Genomic DNA, 23,231 nt, shown 5'->3' on the forward strand with positions numbered 1-23,231 from the left:
GAGCAAAGTCCTTTTCCCCGCCCTCTTTGATGACCTCATCAGGAGGCGGGGTTTAGCGTCCGGGTTTTCTTCTACTGCTGTAACCTAAAACATGGCGACTCCTGGCCCCGTCACTCCGGAGGCACCCTTTGAACCATCGCAGCCCCCAGTCATTGAGGGCTTTAGCCCCAGTGTATACAGCACTTCGGAAAGCTTCAAGGAAAAGTTTCTTCGCAAGACCCGCGAGAACCCAATGGTACCCATAGGTAAGCAAGCGGGCGCTAAAGGTACTGTAGACCAAGAAGACAGTGATGTAGAGGGGAATGAAATCGGGGAGGACCGGGGACGCCAGGGGGGACTGGAATGAGAGTAGACCAGAGATGTAGCGAAGGGGCCGGGCGGTGATTGGAGCAGGAGCTGGACGGGATTGGGGCGCTGAGATGGGGCCGATTCTGACACGGAGGACCCCCGCTTTGGCCAGCCCCTCCCACCTCAGCTCCACCCCATACCCCCCTCTCCTCAGCTGCTGTTTATAGAGATTTTGACCCTGGGGGCGGGAGCCCAAAGCGGGGAGGGTGCTTCCCACCTGCTTTGTCGCCTCTTCAGGCTGCCTGGGCACAGCGGCCGCCCTCACCTACGGCCTCTACTGCTTCCACCGGGGTCAGAGCCAGCGCTCCCAGCTCATGATGCGCACCCGAATCGCCGCCCAGGGCTTCACGGTCGTAGCCATCTTGATGGGTCTGGCTGCATCCACTATGAAATCTCGACCCTGAGTCGGTGGCCTGCCCTTGAAAGCTCCGCGGAGATCGTTCCCAGCTCCAGGAGCAACCACCGGTCCTGCCACTGGCATTATTCCCTCATCTCCCCTGACAAGCCCCTGTATCAGTGGGGGCAGAAGTGGCCAATTGTGTAACCGACAGATTTTTTTCAGGAATCTCAGGTTCGGTTCAGTTTGAGTGTTGCATACTTCTAGTTGTGCTGCACCTTCACCACTCCCTACTTAATAAACTCTGATCCACTTGTAGTTTGGTGAATTCATTCCCAGTCTCACCCCCATGCTTTTTGGTCTTTGGTTTTAGGAGAAAACAGACTAAAGCCTGCAGGGGCTCTTAGAATTCCAATAGTCTACTGATTCTCAAACTTTCCTGGTAACAATCACCCTGGGGTACTTATTAAAAGTAGAGAGTCTCTACAGTGATGTTATATGAAAAAAAAACAAAAAACTGAGCTTTCCAACAGTTTTCAAACTTTCAGTAGAAAACCTTCCTTCATATGAGGCCTGCCATGGTTCTGTCAGAGGCAGGGGGCTCTGCCTTCCACTTCTGCTCCTGACCCCAATCCCACCTCCTGAGAGCACCTAAGGCTCCACTGATCTAGACCATCTCAGCTTGGTTCTTGATGCATTTTATGGACCAGGAAACTGAGGCTTAGAGAAGCAGCGTGGTGTAACAGAAAGGGCATAAAGCATAATCCCCAAAGCTTGCCAGTGGTTTGTGGCAGCACCTAGTGTTTTATGGCTAAGGAAAAAAGGAGGCTGGGGACCTGAGCAACCTCTAGAAGAGAGGCAACTCATGAGTTTCTCATTCATGTAAAGTCTCAAATAGGTGTTCCTGGTCTGCAGTCATCCCTAAAGTGTTGATTCGGATTCAGGTTCCTTCCATCTGTGACTCCATCAGTTTCAACACCAGCTGAATGACTTAGGCCAGCTAAGTTTCTTGCCCCCACCATGCTCTTTCAGCTGTAAGACAGAGATTATAAATGTAAAGCAGTACTTGTGGTGACCCTTGGCCTCCACAAGGAACAGATATGAAGTGGTGAGGACTACGGCACTTCTAGAGAGGATGGCCACTATTTTTAACTGTTGGTGTTGTGGGCTCCCCCCCTCCAAAAAAGAAAAGATTAGTTGAAGTCCTAACCCCAGTACCTCAGAATGTGACCTTATTTGGGAGTAGGGTCTTTTCAGAAGTAATCAAGTTAAAATGAGGTCAGTAGGGTGGGCCCTAATCCAATATGACTGGTGTCCTTATACAAAGGGGAAATTTGGACACAGCAACAGACGATGTGAAGATGAGCAGGCGATGTGAAGATGAACTCAGGATTGTAGTAATGCTTGTACAAGGCAAGGAACACAGATACTTCCCTAGTGCCTTTGGAGGGATCATGGCCCTGCTGACACCATGATTTCAGATTTATGACTTCCAGAACAGTGAGACAATAAATTTCTGTTGTTCTAAACCAGACGCTGTGGTATTTTGTTATGGCAGCTCTAGGAAACTAATACAGTTGGCAATTAAATATTTTTAAACATTGTTCAGATCACAATGGCTTGAACATAACCTGTTTGCAACTCTCTTGAAGGGGAAGGTGTTGTCACTGATTGTTTCTCCCAAATCCACAGAAGAGCACAGCTGAAAGAGGCAGAGGGTCCTGACCAATCCCAAGGAAGGGTTGTGGCAGAGGCTACCTTCACCAGCCCCTCACTCAGGCAAAGAGGAAGCACCCACCGGGAACCTCTGGTCTTGCCTCTTCCCTCCAAGCTGCTTCCCCTCTGGGTGTCTGTGGCTATATGACAGACCAACAGAATCGCTATGTCATGGGTTTGTTCAAGGATCAGAAAGGATCAAGCTTGCAAAAGCATTCTGTGAGAGGTTGTCTTTCCTCCTGGGGCTGGAGGCAGCAGACATAGACAGATTGGGATGCCCTCTCCCAGCTGGGAGCTCCTGGGTTACCAGGGAAATAGCCCTACCTTCTCTCAAGCCCATGAAGCTGGGAAAGTTCTAAGCACAAACAGCCCTGACACCAGTTTGTGGCTTCCAGAGAAATGAGAATGAAATAAGTGTAAAAAGAGTTAACAACACACCCTTTAAGCCAAGAAAAAAAAATACATCAGGAGGGACAGTCACAATTTTGTGGACTGAGAGGAGATGTGAGGGGCTGGGCCGTAGGGCCGTGAGGGAATGACAGTTGAGAGGGGTGAGGGTTCCCCTTCCCGGCCCCGGGAGATGGCGAGGAACGGAATAGGCTGTGTAGCAGCTGCTGGAGGCATTTCCCCCCTGGCCAAAGCAGCTGCTCCTCCTCTGCCCGGCCCGGCCCCTGTATGGCGGCCATGTTGGTGGCAGGCTCCTAGCGGGACAGCGGCGTCTGCTTCAGGGACATGAGCACCGAGCGCAGGCGGGACACGTCTTTGCACTGCTTGCTGCTCTTGGGGTTGAAGTCACACAGCTGGGCCACCTTCTCCCACTCTGTGCCTGGGGTGTCCTCCTTGGATTCCTTCACAAAAGCCTCCTCAGATGCCCTGCAGGTGGAGATAGGACAGAGGTTTCATAGCTGTCTGCCTTTCCCCTTAATCAGTGATGCGCTGCTCCCACTGAGCAAGGCTGCTTTGTCCAGCCTACTCTGGGGTCCTTTGTCTAGACGTCTCCTCCCCAGCCCCGGGCCTTCTGACCTCAGGCCCCCAGGAACAGCCTTGCCATCAGAGGAAGCCTAGTTTGGTCCTACCTCAGGGCCTTTGTACTTTCGGTCACCTCTTCCCCCAGACCTGTTCATGGCTTGTTGCTTCTTGTAATTCAGGTCTGAGTGCAGGCCTTACCTCCTCAGAAAGGTCTTCCCTTGCCACTGTAGCTCAAGTAGCCTCCTACCCCTGCCCCAGCACTGTCTGTTCATTACCTCTATCAAGAGTTCCCAAACTGGGGCTCCTGACACCTAAAGGCCCTTGGAGGAACTAATGCAGTATCTCAGCTATTTTCAACATTTCCAAAAACTAAGCAGGACATTGACTAACCACCTAGCTGAAGTCTCTGGTTCAGCATTGCCTCGGGGTTCTGTGGACCCTACAAGTGTTCTTTAGAAAAGAGCTGTGGTCAAAAATGTATAGAAGAATCAGTTAAAGAAGATCTTCAAAACAAGACTTGCAAAGCCTTTAATGTGCTTATGTGCACCACGAATGTGAGTACACGATGGATATAGAATCTGCCATATCCCAAGCATACTTGACTACAGAACTCTTTTTAGCCCCAAATGACTATTATCTCTTTGGCGCCACAGCCTGAGGAATGCTCCACTGGAGTCTTTGCCTTTGATTGGAATCAAATTAGGATGGAAACTGGTGGGTTTTTCATCAGAAGTTCTGGCTGACAGTTACAGAAGCCACTGATTAAAGAACAATGGGGAAACAAAGTATAATAAATGTAGTTTAGTGGACAAAACCTAAACATGGGAGTCATTAAGAGAAAAGCAATGAGGGATTCTGGGGTGGAGAGGGCTGGGTCTCTGTCCTGTTTCGCCAACGAGTGTCCCTAAAGCCCCTTTCTCCTTAGAAGCCCCCTGCATCTCAAGCAGGACCAGTTCTGCCACATGCCAGGCACTGACTGATGGCAGGGAGCTCTCCACGTGATCCCCACGGCTCAGGATGAGCCGGCCCCAGATCAGGTGACCCGGCCCCTCGCTAGTGATCTTGCTTCCCTGGTGTGTGCTTATTTCCTAACCTGGGAAGGGAGGATCAGTGCCTCCACCTTGCTGATCTGTCTCACTGGCCTGAGAATCAAACAACGTAGCAGGTGTGTGTAGGCTTGAGAAAATGTAAGGTGCTGTGTGACATTGGCTGACCAGTGGGGCTGAGGGGAGCGATCCTAGGAGCTCTCTCTTCTGGGTCAAGAGGCTTGCCTCTAACCTTGTTGCTCAAAGTGGGGTTCATGGTCCAGCAGCACCGGCATCACCATGGAGCTTGTTGCAAATGCAGAATCATGGCCTCACCTCAGTCCTTCTGAATCAGAATCTCCATTTTGACAAGAGGCCCTGGTGATTCATAGGCACATGGAAGACTGAGAAGCGCTGGTCTAGACTATTCCTCTCTTCAGGACTCCCTTGGGTGCTCCTTGGACCATTTCTTCGGGTGCAACAGGAGCACTGAACGCCCTGTGGTATTCCTCAGCGCCGATGCCCTTCTTCCATCCCCACTCTCCTGCTTGAAACCTCCCATGGCTCCCCGCTGCCTTCAGGATCAAGTCTGAGCTTTTTAACATCTCATGACAGGCTTTTTGCAACTGGCTCCAAACTGACCTTCTCTCCCCATTCCCACCGCTCCAGGCGCTGCAGGCCGCTAGATATTTCCCATCTCATCGCCTTTGCCCCAGCAGCTTTTCCCACCTAGGATGCCATTCCCTTCTCACTCTCCCCACCCAGCACACTCCTTCTCACACTTTAAGGGCCGGTGGACTCTGACCTCTGAAGCCTGCCTGGGCTCTCCCTGAGCCCACTGTGTCCTTGCATGTGGCTCTTATCACAACACACTCTTGATCATGAGCAACTTGGGGGGACAGACCATGTGTGTCTTACTCCTGTCTGACCAGAGACTGGCACTGGACAGATGGGAGAGTGGACGGAAGGAGTGGAAAGCTGTTATTCTGGTGTGTCCCATGATCTGTGAGAGAAGCGTTAGCCCAGACAGTGTCAGAGGCCTGCCAAGGGCGTATCCAGAGCGAGGAACAGCAAATATTTGGCACATACACACGTGGCAATCATCACACATTCATCACTGCATTATTTTCTTCGGCTTCACAATCCCCAGCACACTGTCCAGGCTGTCACTACCAGCCAGCAGGGCGGCATAAGAGGAAATCTCTGCCATCTCTGGTCTGGATCAGGCACAGGACCAACTAGACCTCAAAGCAGAAACACGTGAAAGGGAACCACTGGTGGTCTGGACAGGGGCTCATGACCAAATTCAGGCTGAAGTTCTAAGGAGGAGCAGTGCACTTGTGGGCAGGAGCGGGGAATGGCTGTGCATTCTTTATACCTCTAGCACCAGCCCTCAATGTTTGTTTGTTCAATAGAAGACTCACCCCACCTCCCCCCTCCAAGAGGCATCTCAAAAGGAGGGAGTTGGGCTGCTTTGCCCTTTGCCTCTCTCACCTGGGGATGGCCGGACATTCCTTTCTTTTCTTTGCCTGGATTTTAGCAAAGCTGTCTCAAAGATGCTCAATAAACATTTGCTGGAGGGATGGAGGTGAGGGTTGGTGCCTGTACCCACCCCTCGGGCTCACCTCCTGCTCTGATCATTGCCCCAGGCCCAGCCATACTCATTTATACCCCACAAGGGGGAGACTCAAGAAACTGCCAGCCACACACAGGCCCTTGCAGAGGAGCAAAGGAGACACGTACACGTAGCCGATGATATCAGCATCTGGCTGCTGGTAGAATGCTTTGTCGGCGATCCTTGAGGGAAGGGGGTTAGGTGGGGGAAGACGGGATGGCAAGATGGACAGACAGGCAGAGGGTTAAAGAGAAAGAGAGACAGCGTTAGTACCTCCAGTTGGAGACGTGTTAGGAAGCATAGTTCTGGAAGGCTCAGCAACTCTCCACAGTCCTGAGAGGAGAGCAGGGATCCTCTACCCACCCGAGTGGGTGGCCTTTTCTAAAACTCAGCCCTATCATATTAGTCCCCCTGTTTACAAACCTTCAGTGGCTCCCCACCGCCTGTGTCTGCCCGCCCCTCGCCTCTGAGGCCCTGCACATGGGAGCCCTCATTCCGGCCCTGTCTCCTGCCACTCCCTGGTGCCCAAGCACAACGTCCTTTCTTTCGTATCATGCTGTTCCCTAGTCTAGAATACCCTCCCCCACCCCCTGCCCTCTTTCTCCTGGTGAACTCCTAGCCACCTTCCAAAGCCCAGGTCCCTAGACACAGAGGTCCCTCCGCCACCCACATCCCTTGCTTCCACAGCTTTCCTGCAGAGGGCCCTACTACTGAGTTCAGCTGTACCCGTGTGTTTCCCTCCTCTGCTCTTTGAGGACACAGACTGCGTCCTTCTCAGCTCGGCCTCCGCAGTGCCCGGCCCAGGGCCTGGCATGCAGCAGCTTCCAGCTGGTGGCTTCCCAGAGCCAGCCTTTTCCTTTCTGGCAAGTCTTGTACCTTGAAGTGCACAGCCTCAGAGGTAGGGGCTGCTGGCAGTCTCTAGTCTGAGACCATTTCTGCAAGGTATTCTCCGGTGGGCCTCTGCTATCTTTCCTGACCAACATCTGTCCCCCTTCTTCCAGGAAGGGCATCCTGATTGTCCTTTGAAGCATCAGCTGCCCCCACTCAGTCCCTGTGGTTTGGGTGGGACCGGACCCCATGCACAACCCAAGTAATGGGACTATCGACCAAGCTGGGTCTATGGGAGAGTCCCTCCCCCGAGACAATCACTGGGCCTGGGGTGGGCACGTGACCCACACCAGACCAATGAAGGTCAGGTGGAGGACTTCAGCTAGAGCTGTTGGGAGCAAGAGGCTTATTTTCACTGAAGTTGCCAAGAAAATCGAGCAGAAGCCTGGAGCTGCTAGTGGCCACCTTTGCCCCCATCCCAGGGGTGTGTGCCCAAGAGTGAAGGCCACGTAGGGGAAAGCAGACCGAGAGACAGTAAAAGTGAGCACTGACGAACTTTGTTTCAGTGCCTGAGTCCACTGGGTCTGCAGCCCTTACCCCTGGCCTTTCCAGTTATATAGGCCACTAACTTCCCTTTATTCTTTAGCCACTTCTGGGTCGAAGCATTATCATTTCTATAAGCAATAAAATCCTGCACACAGCTTGGTTCTTCCCTTCCTGCCAGGCCTGTGTTCTCTGTCATGATAACCATGGCCACAGGGGGCCCAGGTCGAGCTGTTGGCCACTGGGCTCCAGGACAGTCTGGCTTACATCCCACTGGGTCCCAGGACCTCGTCTGCTTACTGGCAGACTCACTTTTGTCTGTCGTGGTGAGGAGGTCAGAGCTTAACGGCATACCAGCTATGCAGAGCTCAGCGCGCTGAGTTCCACAGGCCACTGAGGAAACATCATTGTGGGTTCGGCTTCTCCTTCCTCCGTGTTCTTGCCACCAAATCACCCATCCTCAAGACAGTCCCCTCACCATAGTTCCTCTCATTGTCCCCATAGGTCCTCTCATGTCCCCATGAGTCCTCTCATGTCACCATAGGTCCTCTTATGTCCCCATAGCTCCTCATATCCCTGTAGGCCCTCTCACGTCCCCATAGGTCCTCTCATGTCCCCATAGGTCCTATCATGTCCCCATAGGTCCTCTCATGTCCCCATCAGTCCTCTCATGTCACCATAGGTCCTCTTATGTCTCCATAGCTCCTCATATCCCTGTAGGTCCTCTCATGTCCCCATAGGTCCTCTCATGCCCCATAGGTCCTCTCATGTCCCCATAGGTCCTCTCATGCCCCGTAGGTCCTCTCGTGTGCCCATAGGTCCTTTTATGTCCCCAATAGCTCCTCTTATCCCTGTAGGTCCTCTCATGTCCCCATAGGTCCTCTCATGTCCCCATAGCTCCTCATATCTCTGTAGGTCCTCTCATGTCCTCATAGTTCCCTCATGACCCTACAGTCCCCTCGCACCCTCACAGCTCCTCTCACCGGTTGTTGATCTTGTTCTTCTCAACTTGTTCACTCTGGCGCTGGTTCCATTCCTCCAGGTCCTTCTTGGCCTTCTCCCGCCACTCCTGTTCCATCACTTTGGAGGCAGCATCTGCAACCCACAACAGGTGAATGAAGAGCAGCTTTCCGGGAGGGATGTGAGGCACAGCTGGCTGTGCTTCTGGCTGCTGCTTCTCCCCTCAGCCCCAGCAGGCAGCCCTGGGTCCATCCTCAGCCAATCCCACATTAAGGTGGGGCAGGGCCCCATATAGCCTAAGGCTTCCCCACCCGACCGTGTCTCAGAGAGCCAACCCAGTGGGGAGCCCGGGGCCAGGGGGACCAGCCCAGCTTGCACACTCAGCCCTGCCCTCACCCAGCTCTTGCAGCCGTTTCCGCTGCTCCTCTCTCCATTTGCGGATGCTCTCGGGTTCCTGCGTCAGCCTGTCGACCTGGGCAATTGCAGCATAGCCATCAGCTGGACCGTTAGCCTCCTAGGACACAAACACATGGCAGTGTACCCAGCCTGTCCACCTGCCCCTCTGTGTCTGGCGCCTGAGTACTAGGACACCCCCTCACATCTCAAACCACCTCATACCCACTGTCTCCTGGGACTGTACCCTGCCTTTGCACTTGCTGTGCCCTCTGCCAGTAATTCTGCTCCTTGTGTGACCGTGGGCAAGTTACTCAACCTCTCTGTGCCTCACTTTCCTCATCATAAAATGGGCTACAAAATAGCATCCACCCCACAGGGTTAATATGAGGATGAAATGAGTTAAAAAAGTGTAAAGAACTTCAAACGCTTCTTGGCACTCAGAGAGTTCCCTGTGTTTCTATCATTAAAGCCCTGCCCTATTAGTTTTATTTACCAAATAACACAGTCCCAAATGGCCTCACTTTATAATATGCTTACTTGTCCATTGTCTGTCTCCTCCATCAGAATGTCACCCTTGTGGCAACAGGGACCTTGCCTGTCCTGTTCACTGCTGTGTCCCCAGCATCTAGCACAGTGCCTGGCATGTAGCAGGTACTCAATAACTATTTGCTGAGTGAACGAGCAGCCCTGAGATAGGCAGGGTGGCCATGGCTACGACTGTACAGTGATGAAAAACTCAGACTCTGCAGCTGGACCATCTGGGTTCAAATCCCACCTCTACTGCCTGCTATATATGTGTGTAGCCCAGGCAAGTTGCTCAACCTTGCCTGGCCTCAGTTTTCTCATCTGAAGTGAGAATAGTAATAAAAGTACCTCTAAGAGCTAGTTGTGAGGATTTGATGCAACAATATTTATAAGACATTTACAAGAGTGCCTGGCATGGAGTGATGGCTCAGTAAATGGTAGCTAGAATTATTATTATTATTAATTCCCATTTTATAGGGGAGGAAACTGAGGCCAGGAGAGATGGCACAACACAGTGGCAGAAGCAGGGCCAGAGTCCAGTCCTCTGGCTCCCAAGCCAGGGCTCTGCCCAGTTCTCCACGCCACCTGCCAGGGTGGTGACTTGAAGCATTGCAGGCTGAGAGCTCAGCCCAGCAAGGATGGGGCTCCCCTCTGGTCTCGCAAAGCTGGAGACTTTATGATCCAGCCCCATCTCCTGGCACACCCACTCTGGTGCTCTGTCCGCCCCGTGCATTCCTGTCTGCACACATCCCACACGCCCATGCTGCCCGCTTTTGTCTCCTTTGTGCTTTTCGCCTTCAGTTGTCTTCCCTCCTTTCTCTGGCTGATGAAATCTTATTCCACCCCACAAGTTTCCAGCTCAGAGGTCACCAGCTCTGGGATATTTCCCAGCCCCAAAACAGATTTCACACCCTGTCCTCTCTGTGCTTCTTGTCACACCCTCACCTTCTACTGCAGGTGTCTCCCCGCTGGACCGTGAGCTCCCGGTGGGCAGGACAGGACCTTGTTTACAGCCTCTGAACTCCTGTCCCATCTTTTTATTGCTCCCTGTGCTCCTACTGCAAGCACTCATTAAAACTGTCACGAGTACCAGCGTATCTTCTCCCCACCCAACAACATCTGTCCAGTGGTGCCTGCTGTGGGCATACAGCTGGTGCTCAGTAAGCAGTGGCCATGTGGATGAAGATCCCCCCCGGGGCCAGCATGTGCCCGGTTCAGAAGAAGGGCTGGGTAAGCGTCTGCCCAAGGGGCTGTGGGCAGCAGGGCGAAGGAGCACGCAGATGGAACATCAGGGCTGCATCTCCAGCTGTCTTTGGGGAGAAGGAAGGGCAGGCCCAGGGCGGAGAGGTGCAGCCTGGCTCCCCGGATCAGGCCCACCCTTGGGTGGGGCAGTTGGGGCGCTGTCCTTATTCCTCTTTCCTGCCCAGCATTACACTTCAACTGAGAGAGTCTCTCAAGACATCTCGAGGGGCCTTTCCAGGGCCCTAATCTAGACAACACGAGTTGATCACAGGTGTACCTTTCCAGTTCTGGGAACAGCCCTGTCCTGAGGCTAGGCTACCAGGACCTCTGCCCAATCCTATAGACTGTCCCATCTGCAGACAAATGCAGTTACTTTTACTTTCTACGTGTTTATCCAGGTGCTACATTTTATTTCTTCTTGGCACTCAGGCTATCTTAAAAGCCTGGTTTGTTTACATGTTTACTATCTGCCCTCCCCACCCCACCCTACCCCGCCCCCCAGTAAGGGAATTCCATGAGGACAGAGACTGCCTGTCTCTTTATAGTATGTAGAACATGGAGGGCCTGGCTGTAGGAGGATTTCAAGAACATTACTTGAATGAATTAACAGATGTTCAGGCTTGGGGTCAGGGATGAACGAGACAGCCCATCATCCGGGAGCTTGCAGAGGGAGTCCCTCACAAATAAGGACCATAGCTGGGGTACATGCATAACACGGGTCATGAAAAGAGTGGGGACAAGGGAGGGCATGACCTTTCTAGCCTGGGAGCAGAGTAGGCTGGGAAGAGATAGGGAAAGGGCATTTCAGACCAAGAGCTGGCTGCTTAAGGACTACATGAGGCCGGTGCCTTTGCAAACATCTGAGTACAGAGATGCTACCAGGTGTGGAGCAGATGGGGTGGGAGAGGTGGGCTGGAGGGGGTCCTCTGGGTAAAAGTCATCCCATGGTGTCCTTCAGGACCCACCATCTCCATCAAGACTGCCCCAAAATTAAGACTCACAGGTTACAGCGTTTTAAAACTGGCAGAGAACTTGCAATTAAACGGTTCCCTTTGGTCTTTACAACCCTACATGGTGGGTTTCATTATCTTTGTTTTACAGGTAGGAAAAGTCTAGCTCCGAAGTCCCAGGGTCACCTGGCCAGGAACTGGCAGGGCCAGAATTCAAACTGAATTCCTGGGTGTCACACATAGCCACACATGTGTCCATACATAGCCAATAGGGACCAAAGTTACTTCTGTGTCACGTGATTTTGGTCTCCCTGATAAGTCTACCATCCCAAGATTAGAGACTGCACCCCCTCCTCCCACTGCCCCACGCCCCATTCCCCGTCTGTCTCTCTCACACCCACACATGCACCCGCCTTGGCTCACTCAGTGGCTAGGTCAGGGATTTAGAAGCAGCTTCCAGGGCTACAGAGCACTTTTCTCAACAGACCTGCGGAGGCAGCAGTGCAGGGCTTCTAATCCCAATTTCACAAATGAGAAATCCAGCTCAGGGCAGTAACTAGTCCAAAGCTGTCCGGCTGGGAAAAGCCAGAAATGAAGCGCAGGTTGTCTGACTCCATCCAAACTCCTCTGCCGCAGCCCGCCACAGCGCCCCGCGTAGGAGCAGTCTGGGTGTAGGAGCAGCTTGAGAGACCCTGGGGCTTCTCTGGGGCTGGCGGGGGGCGGGGGGCGGGCAGCTGCACTGCACATCCAGGGGCACTGCTCAGTGTGGTCCAAGCACGCTGTGCCTAGGCCCTGGGCACAAAGCCTGGCCAAGCTGGGCCTGCGTCCTCCACCAGCACGGCCTAGTAACAGGCTCTGGCTGGGAGCTGTGCCCGCCCCCCCAACCCCCATCCCTTCCGCCTGCGGGCACAGCAGCCCTGCACCCGTGGTCTCTTCAGGTTCCCCCAGCACACCCTTCTCTGCAGCAGGTGCCAGGCTCCAGGCAAGCCCCAGAATGCGTGTCTTATCCTCTGTGCCTTTGCACGTGCTGTCCCCCTAGCCAGGACCACCCACATGCCCCTGGGCAGCCTGGAACCCACTTCCAACATCCGTCCCTGTCGCACTCTCTGACTTCAGTGCAGCGTCTGGCGCCTGAGCCTGGTTCAGGTCCCAGCTCTTCCCTGCTGTGCAACCAGAGCTATGAAACCTCCCTGTGCATCCTCCTCCTCATCTGTAAAATGGGGATAATGACAGAACCTACGTCGTAGGGGTGTTGGGAGGATGAAATGAGTTAATCCACATAACGCTTTTGGGTGGTGCCTGACGCATAGTAAGAACTCTTGAGACCAGCCCCACACCCAAGCCCTTGCCATCCTGCATGACTTTCAGGTCTCTGTCCTTTGAGCTCTTCGAGGACAAACATCCATGGGATTTGCCTCTACATCTGAGGCCCTGAGCACAGCGCATGGCACTCAGAATGCGAGTTGACTAAATGAAGGAATGAGGGGCTGCCTGCAAAGCGATGTGGAGGGCACGGGGACACAGCCTCAGAGCGACTGGGCTTTAAGTTCCCTCCTGCGACTCATTGGATGCGCGACCTTTAAGAAGTCCCTTCCCCGCGCTCCTTAGGTTTCCTCACCTGTCAAATGGGAGTGACAACATCCCACTCGGGGTGCAAAATGGGGCCTGAATGCGATAACTGCCCTGTGACCCCTGTAGCCTGTAGCGGACATGCACATGCACATGCACGGGTGGCAGAGCTGCAGGGCTCACCATTGCCCGTGGCATGCCCCCAGCAGACCGGCTTGCGCTGTACCATCACCACAACCAGGAAGAACACAGTGGTGCTGCCAGCAGACAAGGCCCTGAGAAGCTATTTGCTGACTCCCCTTCTCCAGCTGCTCTGGACTTATTTTCCTGCCTTGCCCCTGCCAGTGAGCAGTGAGGTCGGGAGGGCCACAGCCGGGCTCCTCTTTAATCACTTGACTGTCGCAGTGAGGAAATCGGGTCAGCCGCCAGTGGGGCTGGCAGCCCAGGAGGGCTCACCAGGGGCTGCAGGAATGCTCTGAGTCCCTCCCAAGCTCGAAAGGGAAGAGGTCAGGCAGGAATGGCCTGTGGACTAAAAGGCCACAGGCTACAGTCAGGGCCAGGCTTTCTCAGCCCAGCTCCCCAGCACTCCTCTCCCGAGGGACCCCTCCGCTGGACACTGGATACCACCACAAGGGCTTCCGGGGGGCCATGCTGGTCGAGCATGTACTGTGACTCCAGGGACAGCCAGGAGGATGAGGCATAACCAATCTGTGGGATTGACCAGCTAAAGCTAAGCTGAGCTGAGCTGTTGATTCCTCTAAGTAGCTCAACGGGGATGCAGGCTTATCCTTAGGCCTTATTGGGGACCAGGTTCACAGTTGGACCCCCTAGTGGCCCATAGCCTTCCAGAAAAGATTAAGAAAGGTAGCAGGAAAGTTCTGCCCAGGACCCTTGAAAGCCTGGGGTGCACAAGCCAGACCCTGCTCTATGCTCCATCCTAAGAAAAGTCTGCAGGGGCTTCCCACCCGCCAGCCAGGGGCTGTGGCCTGCCTGCTCCAGCAACGAGGGGATGGTACAAAGGGCACCAGATCAGGGGCAGGAGATCTAGATGAACCTGAACTTGGCCACTAAGCTTCCGAGTGACTCGCCTCATCTGTGACCCCTCCCCTGCCTGTTAGGATGCTAACGTGGCACAGATGTGAAATGAGTTACAGATAAACATAGCTGGGGTTATTCTTGGTAGCAGGGAGAATAAGAGTTCCCACCGAGATTGCGGAGGAGGCCCAGGGTTTCTCAGACCCATTAAATACAAAGCGAGGCCTGGGGCAGGGAGGGAGAAGGCCTCAAGATCCTAATGTATAGAAAGGGAAAATCATCCTGCTCATGGTGTTCTAGGTACTTCTCCGGTCCCAAGTGTATCTCCAGCTCCAGGGCCACTTTAGGACACAGACCTTTTGGGTCAGGCCACGTCCTTTTGAGTGTGCCCAGGACAGGAGCAGCCTGAGTCTCAATGCTCTGCCAAACTGTACCAGCGTCAATGCTGCTTATTTGGTGCTCTCAGGCCCAGGGAGACACGAAGCCCTTAAAGTCCTAGAGACTGACTTTTCTAGCTTGCTGGTAGTTGAGTAATTTTCCAGAAATGGGACTTGGCCAGTTGTCCTGTGTAAGGTACCAGCCCATCTCTCTTACATAAGAAAGTATTGTTTGTTCTCCCTGAGGATTTAGGAGGCCAGCTCCTCAACGAAGCAGAGCTCAGGAGATCCTGCAGCTGCAGCCCCAGCAGTCAAGGGTCTTTGAGCCAGTCCAGTGGGAATTAAAGTTTATCCAGTGAAGGTTTTGCCCCCACCCAGGTATCTGCAGGTTGGGGGTAAAGACTGTTGCATCTGTGGGGTCCTGGGGATGCTATTTGTGGTCCAAGTTCTTTAAGTACTTTCAAAATGAACTGTGTATGTATGAAGGGAGGGGGGTTAAGTGAGTGTGGAGAGAAGCAGTATTTAACTAGAAATATCTTTACTAGCTGTTTTTTTGGGGGGGGGTGAGTGTGTGCGCATGTGTGTTATAGGATCACTACAAAGAATTTTAAGACAATCCAGTGAAAGTGAAAACCCTTTCCTTATCCCCCCTTCTCCCGCAAGCTCGGGGCTAACCACTGTTAACAGTTGGTACACATCCTTTCAGATCTTTCATGAAAACATTTCTAAAATATAAAACAGGACCATACTGTGCATATTATTCTGCAAGCTGCTTTTCCATTTACTATATTATAGGCATCTTTTCATGTCAATACAGAAAGCTCTGACTGCTCTTTTTAACAACAGAATGGTTTTCCAATTTACCTACCCAGGCCCTCAATACTAGGCACTTAGGTTGTTTCCAGTTTGTCTGCTATTATAAATAATCCTGCAAAGAATCTGGGTGTCCTTGTCCAGCTATTTCCTTTGGGAAAATTCTGAGAAGTGGAATCTCTGGGTCCAAGGCTCACCCAGTTAAAATGCTCAGACATGGTGCAGATGACCACTGGCTTCAGCCTCCCACCAATGGCACACACGTGTGCAGGGCCCTGTGTTTCCTTTAGTCCATGCCACTGCGGGCCACTTAATCTCTCCCTCTGGAAGCTGGACATCATCACGGGCAACCTGAGGCAACACCCCATTGATCCCTGTGGTCCTTATTCTTCATCCCCTTCTCCTACATGACCAAAAGAACCACATCAAAATCTTTCTTGATGTTCCCATCCCAATGAACAGAACTTGAATCCCTAATCCTACCCATGATGGGGGCCAAAAGTTACCGAGACCCAGGCTGTCGGTCCCTTCCCCTGCTACGACAGAATCTTGCTTACCTGATACACATCTCCATTGACTGTGGTCCCCATGTCCTCAGAACCCGCTGGAAAGAGAACAGAAGACAGCATCACTCATTGCTCAGCTTATAGCAAGCAGGGTCTTACATTAGCCCCCGAAGCAACCTCTGTATATGTCCATGTGCGTATTGACTCCCCGCCCTACACACACACATAATGGATATGCAAATAACCTGGGCTCAATCCTTGACTGTGCACAAAGCCTTCTCACAGCCATATGACCTCTGATTTTCACCATAGCCTTGTGACAAAGCTGTTATCAACCCATTTTACAGATTCTCAAATTGAGGCTCAGAAAGGCTACGTGATTGCCCAAGGTCACCCAGCCAATAATAGGTCCTCACCTACCCAAAACTGATTTCCCCTCAGCCACGGCTGGGAATGGCCCAACTGTCTGTGGAGCTTGTGCCTGGTGAACAGGCAGAGGCTCTGGAGGCTCAGGGCAGGGTCTGCGAGGGCTCAGGAAGAGGGGCCTGCAGGTCTCTGCCTGTCCCTGTGGTGCCTTGAGCAATGGCTCCACCTCGGAGAGCAGGAATCACTGCCCCCACCAGGCAGCACCTGGCCTACTTTTCCTCCTCCTGCCCCTCCCAGAAGGAGTCGATTTTGCCCTCACCTAAACAGTGACTCCTCCCGGTCCCTTTCCCTGACATCTGGTTAGTCACAAATTCCTGTGGCTTCTGCTGCAACAAGAATCCTCAAAGTTGCCCTCCGCCCTCTGCCCCCAGCCTGGCCCACCTGTACAACTACTTTGGCCTGTCTGTCCCGCTAGTGGCAAGCACCTGGACGGGCACGCCTGTGTCCATTATCCTCACCGCTGTCTTCCCCAGAGCCGTGCACGGTACCTGTGACTTAGGACGCGCTCAGAAACTAATTGTTGAATAAGCAAATGAATCGGTGCATTAAAGAAAGAAGGAATAAATGGTTTTTGTCCACTCACTGGCCTCCCTGCCTCCATCTTCACCCTCTCCCAAACCTCTTTCAAACCAGCTGCCAAGGTTGACGTTTTGAAAAGCATACACTTACCTATGTCACTCCTCTAATTAAAAATATAATGAACACAAACCAAAAGGAAATCCACTTCCCGTGACCATGGTGGCCGATAGGGCCTGCTCCTTCCTTGGGGCCTCGGCAGGTGCTGTCCCCTCTCCCTAGAAAGCTCTCCTGCCTATTTCTATGTGGACTGCTGCCTCACGCCCTTCAGCTGCTGCTCAAACACTGCCTTATTAGAGGCCTTCCCTGACCACCCCTGACATTCATCCCCCAGCACCCCTACCTCCTCCCCTGGGCAGTTATTTTCTCTGTAGCACCTACCACAGCCTGATATGTTTATTTTAGTATGTGCTTATTATCTGTCTTCCCCACTTGAATGCCCTCTGGGAGGGCAGAGACTTTGTTTTGTCCACTGCTGGGATCCAGCACCTAGAACAGTGCCTGACACATAATAGGAGCCCAATAAATATTTGTTGAATGAGTACATTGAACTTTGGCCCATAGCTCGTGAGGATCTTTACAATCTGGCCCTGCCCATTTTTCCTGCCTCACTTCCCACCAGTCCCTCCCACAAACCCTATTCTGGTTTCCTCCTTCCCCAAACACACTATGCCGCATCCCACACCTTTCTTCCTGCTTCCCTCACTAAAGAATGTTCTTTGGGATGCAGTTGTTTTCCAAGGCCCAGCTCACAAGTCATCCCCTCTGGGAAGCCCTCTACTACTTCCCCTACTTCCCTGGGTGCTGATGGAAGGTCTCAACTCTGGGGTATCCCAGAATATCGTACAGAACCCCCCACACTCTTATGCGATTACTGTGACCTCCCACGGGTCATTCACTCCCTTATAAGGCTCTGTACCCCATTCAGCTCCTAAGGGTGAGCAGTGTTGGCTAAATGGAAGCTGAATTGCTCTTTGGGGGCCCACTGTTATCTACAAGGCCTGAGGACTCTCAGAAACTGCAGTGCCTCTTAGCCAAGACCCACAGGAGGCTGCACGAGATCAACGCAGATGGACAAGTACACTTTACCAGCCAGGTAGAGCTGTGAGTAATGGTGACAGTGTTTTCAGCTTGGGGACTGAAGAGAAGGATACTTAATCCCATGGAAATAATGCCCAGCTGATATAGATTCTAATCAACTTTGCACAGCCAAACATTGATTGATTTTGACCAACCGTTGTCAGCCACCTTCCCTACTCATTCAGATGGGGTTTCTCCTGCATGGGTGGCCTGGCCCCTAAATTAGTGGCAGCATCTTCTGCAAAGTGGCTTCTTCTCCTGGGGCATCTCCTCTACCAGGGCCTTACGTTACCAGGGTCCATTCACGATGATGCTGGTCTGTGCACCTGGCATTTCTGGAGGGGAAGTTGCGGCCCTGCCTCCCCGACCAGTCCCAGCCTCAGGCTCCTTGTCCACAGGTGCCCACCCTGGCCTTCAGAAAGTCTCTGTGCCCCAGTCTCTCAGTCCCATGAGTGTTCCCCTGGAATGAGGCTTAACCTCTTTGGGAATCCACACATACCCACACACAGAATTAAAAGTCTCTGTCCCCACAATGAGTACTCCACGGCACGTTGATAATCACGTGTCCACAGTCCGAAGCCGGCAGAACCGGAGTACGGCAGATACGAGTCCCAAGGATAACCCTGTGGGTGTTGCTTCTCTCAGATCCCTGACCCCTTTTGGAACGGGGGCAGACAAGGGTCCAGAACATTCCTGGGAGGTTACTGAGGCCCATCAGGGGAAATGGGCTTGCCAGGAAATGACTGGGCAAGTCGGGGTCAGAGCCAGGTGGAGTGCTTAGAAATCTGGGTGTGAAAATGTACACACCTCCTGGGCCCTACCCAAGGCTGATGAATGGAAACAAAGTATCCATTGCTCAGGCTGGCAGTAGTTCCAGCCCCAGAGGAGAGACTCAAAGTGGCTCAGGCTCAGGCCTACACTAAACAGTTTCCCTGGGAGCCCAACGTCAGTGCACTCAGCACAGGGGCATCATTTAAGAGACGAGACTCAGTGGTGATGAGTGGTGCTGGCTGCGGGAGCTTCCACCCAGCTCCCAGCAGCCCAAGGCACATTTTCCGCACCTCATTTGGGCTTCTGGCACTCATCACTGGTCTCGGGGGATTACTTGCTCATCACCGTCTAGGCCTAGGAGGATCAGATCAATTCCATCCTATCTGGCCACCTATTGAGCCGCCATCCCATAACCCCTCCCGGATCCCCATGCCCCACTCAGCAGAGCAGCTGAGCATTTGCAGCTTTACTGGTTGTGAGTCTGGGAGACCCTCAGAGGGCCACGTCCCCGCTTCTCTCCCTGCCACCTCAGGTCTGGGGCCAATCTGTGCACCACCCCTGCCGGAGAAGGAACCTCCCATCCAGGCTGTAAACCCCTGGAGCCCCATTGTCCTGGGAGAGGTCACAGCCTGCTCAACCCCCAGCCACCTCTGCGGCCCTCTGCCTGACTTCTACCTGCTTCTCTCTTAGGTGGTTCTGACACTGGCTCTCCCAGCAGGGCCTCTCCCAGGCCAACCCGACTGGGGAAGTTGGTGGTCTCAAGGGGAAGATGTGGACAAATGAATACTGGTACATGAACATGGGCTCACATTTCCTAGGAATTCCCTGGGATGTGTGAGGGTCCCGCTGAAGTGCTAGGAGCTGCTGCTTCTTCAGAAGTCCTCCACTGCTGGCTTGGTTGGGTAGCAAAAGACCCCCCTCCCTACCTCTACATCTCATCACCTCCCAGGGTGACTGCCACAGCATTTGAAAGAGCATGGAGCCCACAGTTGAGAAGCCTGGGATCAAGTCCCAGATCTGTCACTCATGGCTGTGTGACTTTGGGCAAGATATTCAGGCTCTCTGGGCCTCCAGTTTCTTATATGTTACAAAAGGCTTGTTACGTTTCTCATACCAAGAGGATACAGAGATGCTTCAAGCTCCTCAAGCCACAGGAACTGTCTTATTCATATCTGTATCCCCACTGGGCCTGGCACACAGTAGGTGCTCAGTAAATGCTGAATGAATACAAACATGACTAAAAGGATCCTTACTTGTAAACATTTTTTTAAAATATGTAAGGTACCACTTATTCCAACAGGCCCATAAACTCCTACCAAAACGACAACATTAACAAGAAGCAAGCGCTGTTTTGGAGGTACCCATGAAAGTGATATCTACTCTTTTACTAGATACGTTAAGAAATTGCCCTTTCAGGCAGAGCCAGAGCAGGAACATTGTTGATAAACACAGTACTGCAAGGACCAGGCCCCAAATCCTGAGTCCTGGACCTCCTTTGGAAAACCATTGAGCTACAAACCCCAGGAGGACAGGACCACATCTGACTGAAGCCCTCTGTGCTCCTGCCCCCACCCTGGTGTCAAACTCAGAGCCTGGCATATGGAAGACAGTGTGGTCAGGTGGAAAGGGTTAGAGTTAGAGAGAAATGATTTAGAGTCCTCACTCTGCCACTTGCTAGTTGTTTCAGTAGTGTACCTTTTGAGCCTCGGTTTTGCCATCTCTGAAATGGGTTTAATAATGCATATGAAATGATTAAATGTAAGAAAAGTGCCTAGACCAGTGACTGCAGGATGGCAGGTGTTCCCCAGGGAAGGTCTGTGAGTTCTTGGAGCACCCAGCGTCCCCTGCTTTCCCAGCTGTTAGGAGGGAGCTACTTCTGAGGAGCAGGGAGATCTGGGGTTCTGCCCACACCTGCAGGGCTCGGCCTGGGGCAGCCAGCCTACTGGGAAGCTCAAGCCTGAGCTGTGTTGGATTCCAGAGCCAGGCAATAGTGGAGTTGGCTTGGGGATGAAATGTCATGACGAATTTCTGTCCTGGGAGCCACCAGATCCACAGCCCCAGGCAAGGCCTCAGATGGGGATCTCCAAAAGATCCCCCCGTCCCCGCCGCATCTCCTCCAGGTCCCGGTCAGGTACATACTAGCCCCAGGCCTGCTCCTGGCTGGCCATAGCAGGCCCTGTTCACTCCACCCGGTACCCCGGGTGCGAGCCCCAGGTACCCCAACCCCCAGGCCACCAGGCTGACTCACCCCCATTCGCGGGTCCCGGCTGCGTGAGGGCCGCCTGGCTGCCAGCAGGTGCCCCGAAGCCCTCGTCATTCTCTATGCCCGCGATTTCACTCTCCTGCTGGGCCAGGAAGGCAGCCGCCGGGTCCTCCTCGGGCGCCTCGGGGGCCCCGCTCTCCGTCGACGAGAAGAAGCCAAAGTCATCAGCCATTTTCCCCACGTCTCTCTGAAGCGTCCGCCTGCCGCTCGGCTGTGCCCGGCGCGTGCCCCGCCCTGCGCCCGGCGGCCGCGACACTGTCACCCGAGCCGCCCGGGGAAGCCGGCCTCGGCGGGGACAGGCTCGGCGCGGCGGCCCCGCACTTTCTTTCCGCCACCGGGCCCGGCTCGCCTGTCACTGCGGCTGCAGGCGGGAGGAGCCGGGACGGGAATGCGGTGATGTCACCGGCCGAGGGAGGAGGCCCGCAGGACGGCCGGAGGTCGCCTCACAGCGGCCACAGGAGGGCGGCAGCAGGACGGCGGCGCAGCCCGAGGGGCCCAGAGGCCCGGGCCGCACTCCCAGCTCCGGGCCAGCAGCACGCATTTCCAGGACACCAGGACAGGGCGCAGCTCCCGCAGGGTCTAGAGGCGAAGCGGACTGCAGAAAGTGACCATAGCGTGTACAGGGCCACCGCAGGTTGGCAGCCCGGGCTTCGGGAGCACCGAGGGGGTGGTCGCTGCGCAACCTGGCTCCTGATTCATTCTGCAAAAGTTTCTTCTCCTAAGCTAGGCGGGTATTATGAAGCCCATTATCATGAGCCTTGGAGAAATGACAGTAAGTTCCACGGCTTTATTGTATCTTTCCTGCAAGTCCAGGGCCTTTCCCGCAAGGCCGTGTTGCTTCCGTGCATTTCTTCAGCACTTCCTTTCATTCGGTGAGGCTTCAGCTCAGGCCGCCAGAGTTTGTGTGTCCTGACTGGGTCCCTACTTGGAGGCTGGGTCCCTTAAAAGTCCCTTAAGTATGAACCAGCTTGGGAAAGGCAGACCTAATTTATCCAGGCAGTCTGCCGTTCAGTCACCCTGAATAAACAGTCTCCAAAATACAGTAAAACCGAGACTTGGCGATGGGGAGATTACAATCTAAGAGGCCTACAGATGGGAAATGGCCAGACAGCACAGCATAAAAGGCGCTCTGACATTTAAACACAGGGTATTGGGGGGCCCGGAGAACCACCATTGGATTTGGGATTTTCTCTTTCTAATTTGAAACCTGAAAGTCAACTATAACCTGGAAAAGAGAAAGGAAAGATGTGCTGCAAACTGGGGGTTCCCTTGGGGGTGGGGAGCAGAAGGCTAGACCGAAGGGCAATTTCAGTTTTGCACAGTAATACTTTGATGTAGTTTTCACTGTTATGATGAGAATATAATTATTTTTCAGTGTAGGAAAGAAAGAAAGAAGCTTCAGGCCCTGCACAACCTGGTCCAAGCACAGCACTCCACCATCATCCATCTCATTCCTCTCCCTCATTCCCCCAGCCGCAGGCTCAGGTGCTGAAAAGACCTTGGAAGTTTCCTAGTTTAACAAACCAGCCATAAGTGTGGACTCCAGGTTTCGTAGAGACAGAAGGACTAGTGAACATGCTCTGTGCCCGCCGTGCTCTCCCCTGGATGTTCTTACTTGGTTCCCGGAGAGTTCGGTGCCACTACAGGCACTCTTCCCAGCTATTTCTTCCTTCCTTCCTGCTCCTTCCTAATTTAACCATCAGCAGAATTTAGCTCCATGCTTAATTTATACAAATTACTGGTCCAGATCATTCTGCAGCCATGCTTGCTCTTGTACATGACTCTTATTCTTAATCATGAATATTAAAAATGATCGTTAAAAAGTTATCTTTTGAACCATGCAGCACTTCTTTGTGCTGGAGATTCCCACTTTCTTGACACCTCCCTAAATATCTTTGGATAACTCTAAACACAGTTCTTGTCTTCTAATTCTCCATTTAATTGTGAAGCTCAGTAATGGTCAAAAGACATGAATAAATAAAGTTGAGTAAAGATATGGGACAGTCGCACAGAATCTAAATTTCAGCTTATGAAGTCTGAAGTGGAGAAATTTTAAAAACATTTTTAATGGAAAATTTCAAGCATGCAGAAGAGTAGAAAGATTGGTATAATACAACTCCACATAATAACCCCTGAACCTCAGTGTTACCAACATAGAGTCAGTCTTGTTTCATCTGCAACCTTTATTCTTCCCCATATATTATATAATTTCATCTGTAAATCATCCACTATGTTAACTTCTATTTTTTTAATTTAGAGATTTTTTTTAATTGTGGTAAAAAATACATCAAAAGTATGGCCTTTACCATTTTTAAGTGCACAGTTCAGTAGTGTTAAGTACAATTACATTGTTGTTCAACA

General features: G+C 52.7%; 2 protein-coding genes across 3 annotated transcripts; one reads left to right on the top strand and one right to left on the bottom strand.

Moving 5' to 3' along the window:
- Positions 1 to 23: 23 nt before the first annotated feature.
- On the top strand, positions 24 to 1,017 carry HIGD2A (HIG1 hypoxia inducible domain family member 2A). The gene is made up of 2 exons (XM_027098203.1): positions 24 to 245; positions 586 to 1,017. The coding sequence occupies exons 1-2, from the start codon at positions 92 to 94 to the stop codon at positions 750 to 752; spliced, it is 321 nt and encodes a 106-aa protein (XP_026954004.1). The 5' UTR covers positions 24 to 91; the 3' UTR covers positions 753 to 1,017.
- A 1,805-nt stretch (positions 1,018 to 2,822) lies between these two features.
- CLTB (clathrin light chain B) lies at positions 2,823 to 21,254 on the bottom strand. Of its 2 annotated transcripts, none has more exons than XM_027098200.1 (5): positions 20,856 to 21,254; positions 15,806 to 15,852; positions 8,738 to 8,855; positions 8,365 to 8,476; positions 2,823 to 3,274 (listed from the first exon to the last, which is right to left on the bottom strand). In XM_027098200.1, exons 1-5 carry the CDS (start codon positions 21,040 to 21,042, stop codon positions 3,103 to 3,105), a joined length of 636 nt encoding a protein of 211 aa, XP_026954001.1. In that variant the 5' UTR covers positions 21,043 to 21,254; the 3' UTR covers positions 2,823 to 3,102. The 2 variants fall into 2 exon arrangements, with proteins under 2 accessions (XP_026954001.1, XP_026954002.1); XM_027098201.1 differs by having other exon boundaries at positions 8,738 to 8,813; positions 20,856 to 21,180.
- Between the last annotated feature and the right edge of the window lie 1,977 nt (positions 21,255 to 23,231).

Source organism: Aethalodelphis obliquidens, unplaced genomic scaffold (assembly GCF_003676395.1).
Source record: "Aethalodelphis obliquidens isolate GAN/ISIS:26980383/991018 unplaced genomic scaffold, ASM367639v1 scaffold121, whole genome shotgun sequence".
In the NCBI taxonomy this organism is placed as follows: domain Eukaryota; kingdom Metazoa; phylum Chordata; class Mammalia; order Artiodactyla; family Delphinidae; genus Aethalodelphis; species Aethalodelphis obliquidens.

Bases quoted from the DNA above. Each gene is read 5' to 3' on its own strand.
- HIGD2A (XM_027098203.1), top strand. From the start codon at position 92: ATGGCGACTCCTGGCCCCGTCACTCCGGAGGCACCCTTTGAACCATCG. The intron at 246-585 runs GTAAGCAAGCGG...TCGCCTCTTCAG, and splicing joins GAACCCAATGGTACCCATAG to GCTGCCTGGGCACAGCGGCC.
- CLTB (XM_027098200.1), bottom strand. From the start codon at position 21,042: ATGGCTGATGACTTTGGCTTCTTCTCGTCGACGGAGAGCGGGGCCCCC. The intron at 8,856-15,805 runs GTAAGCAAGATT...TTTGTGTCCTAG, and splicing joins TCAATGGAGATGTGTATCAG to GAGGCTAACGGTCCAGCTGA. The intron at 8,477-8,737 runs GTGAGGGCAGGG...TGTGGGTTGCAG, and splicing joins GAAACGGCTGCAAGAGCTGG to ATGCTGCCTCCAAAGTGATG.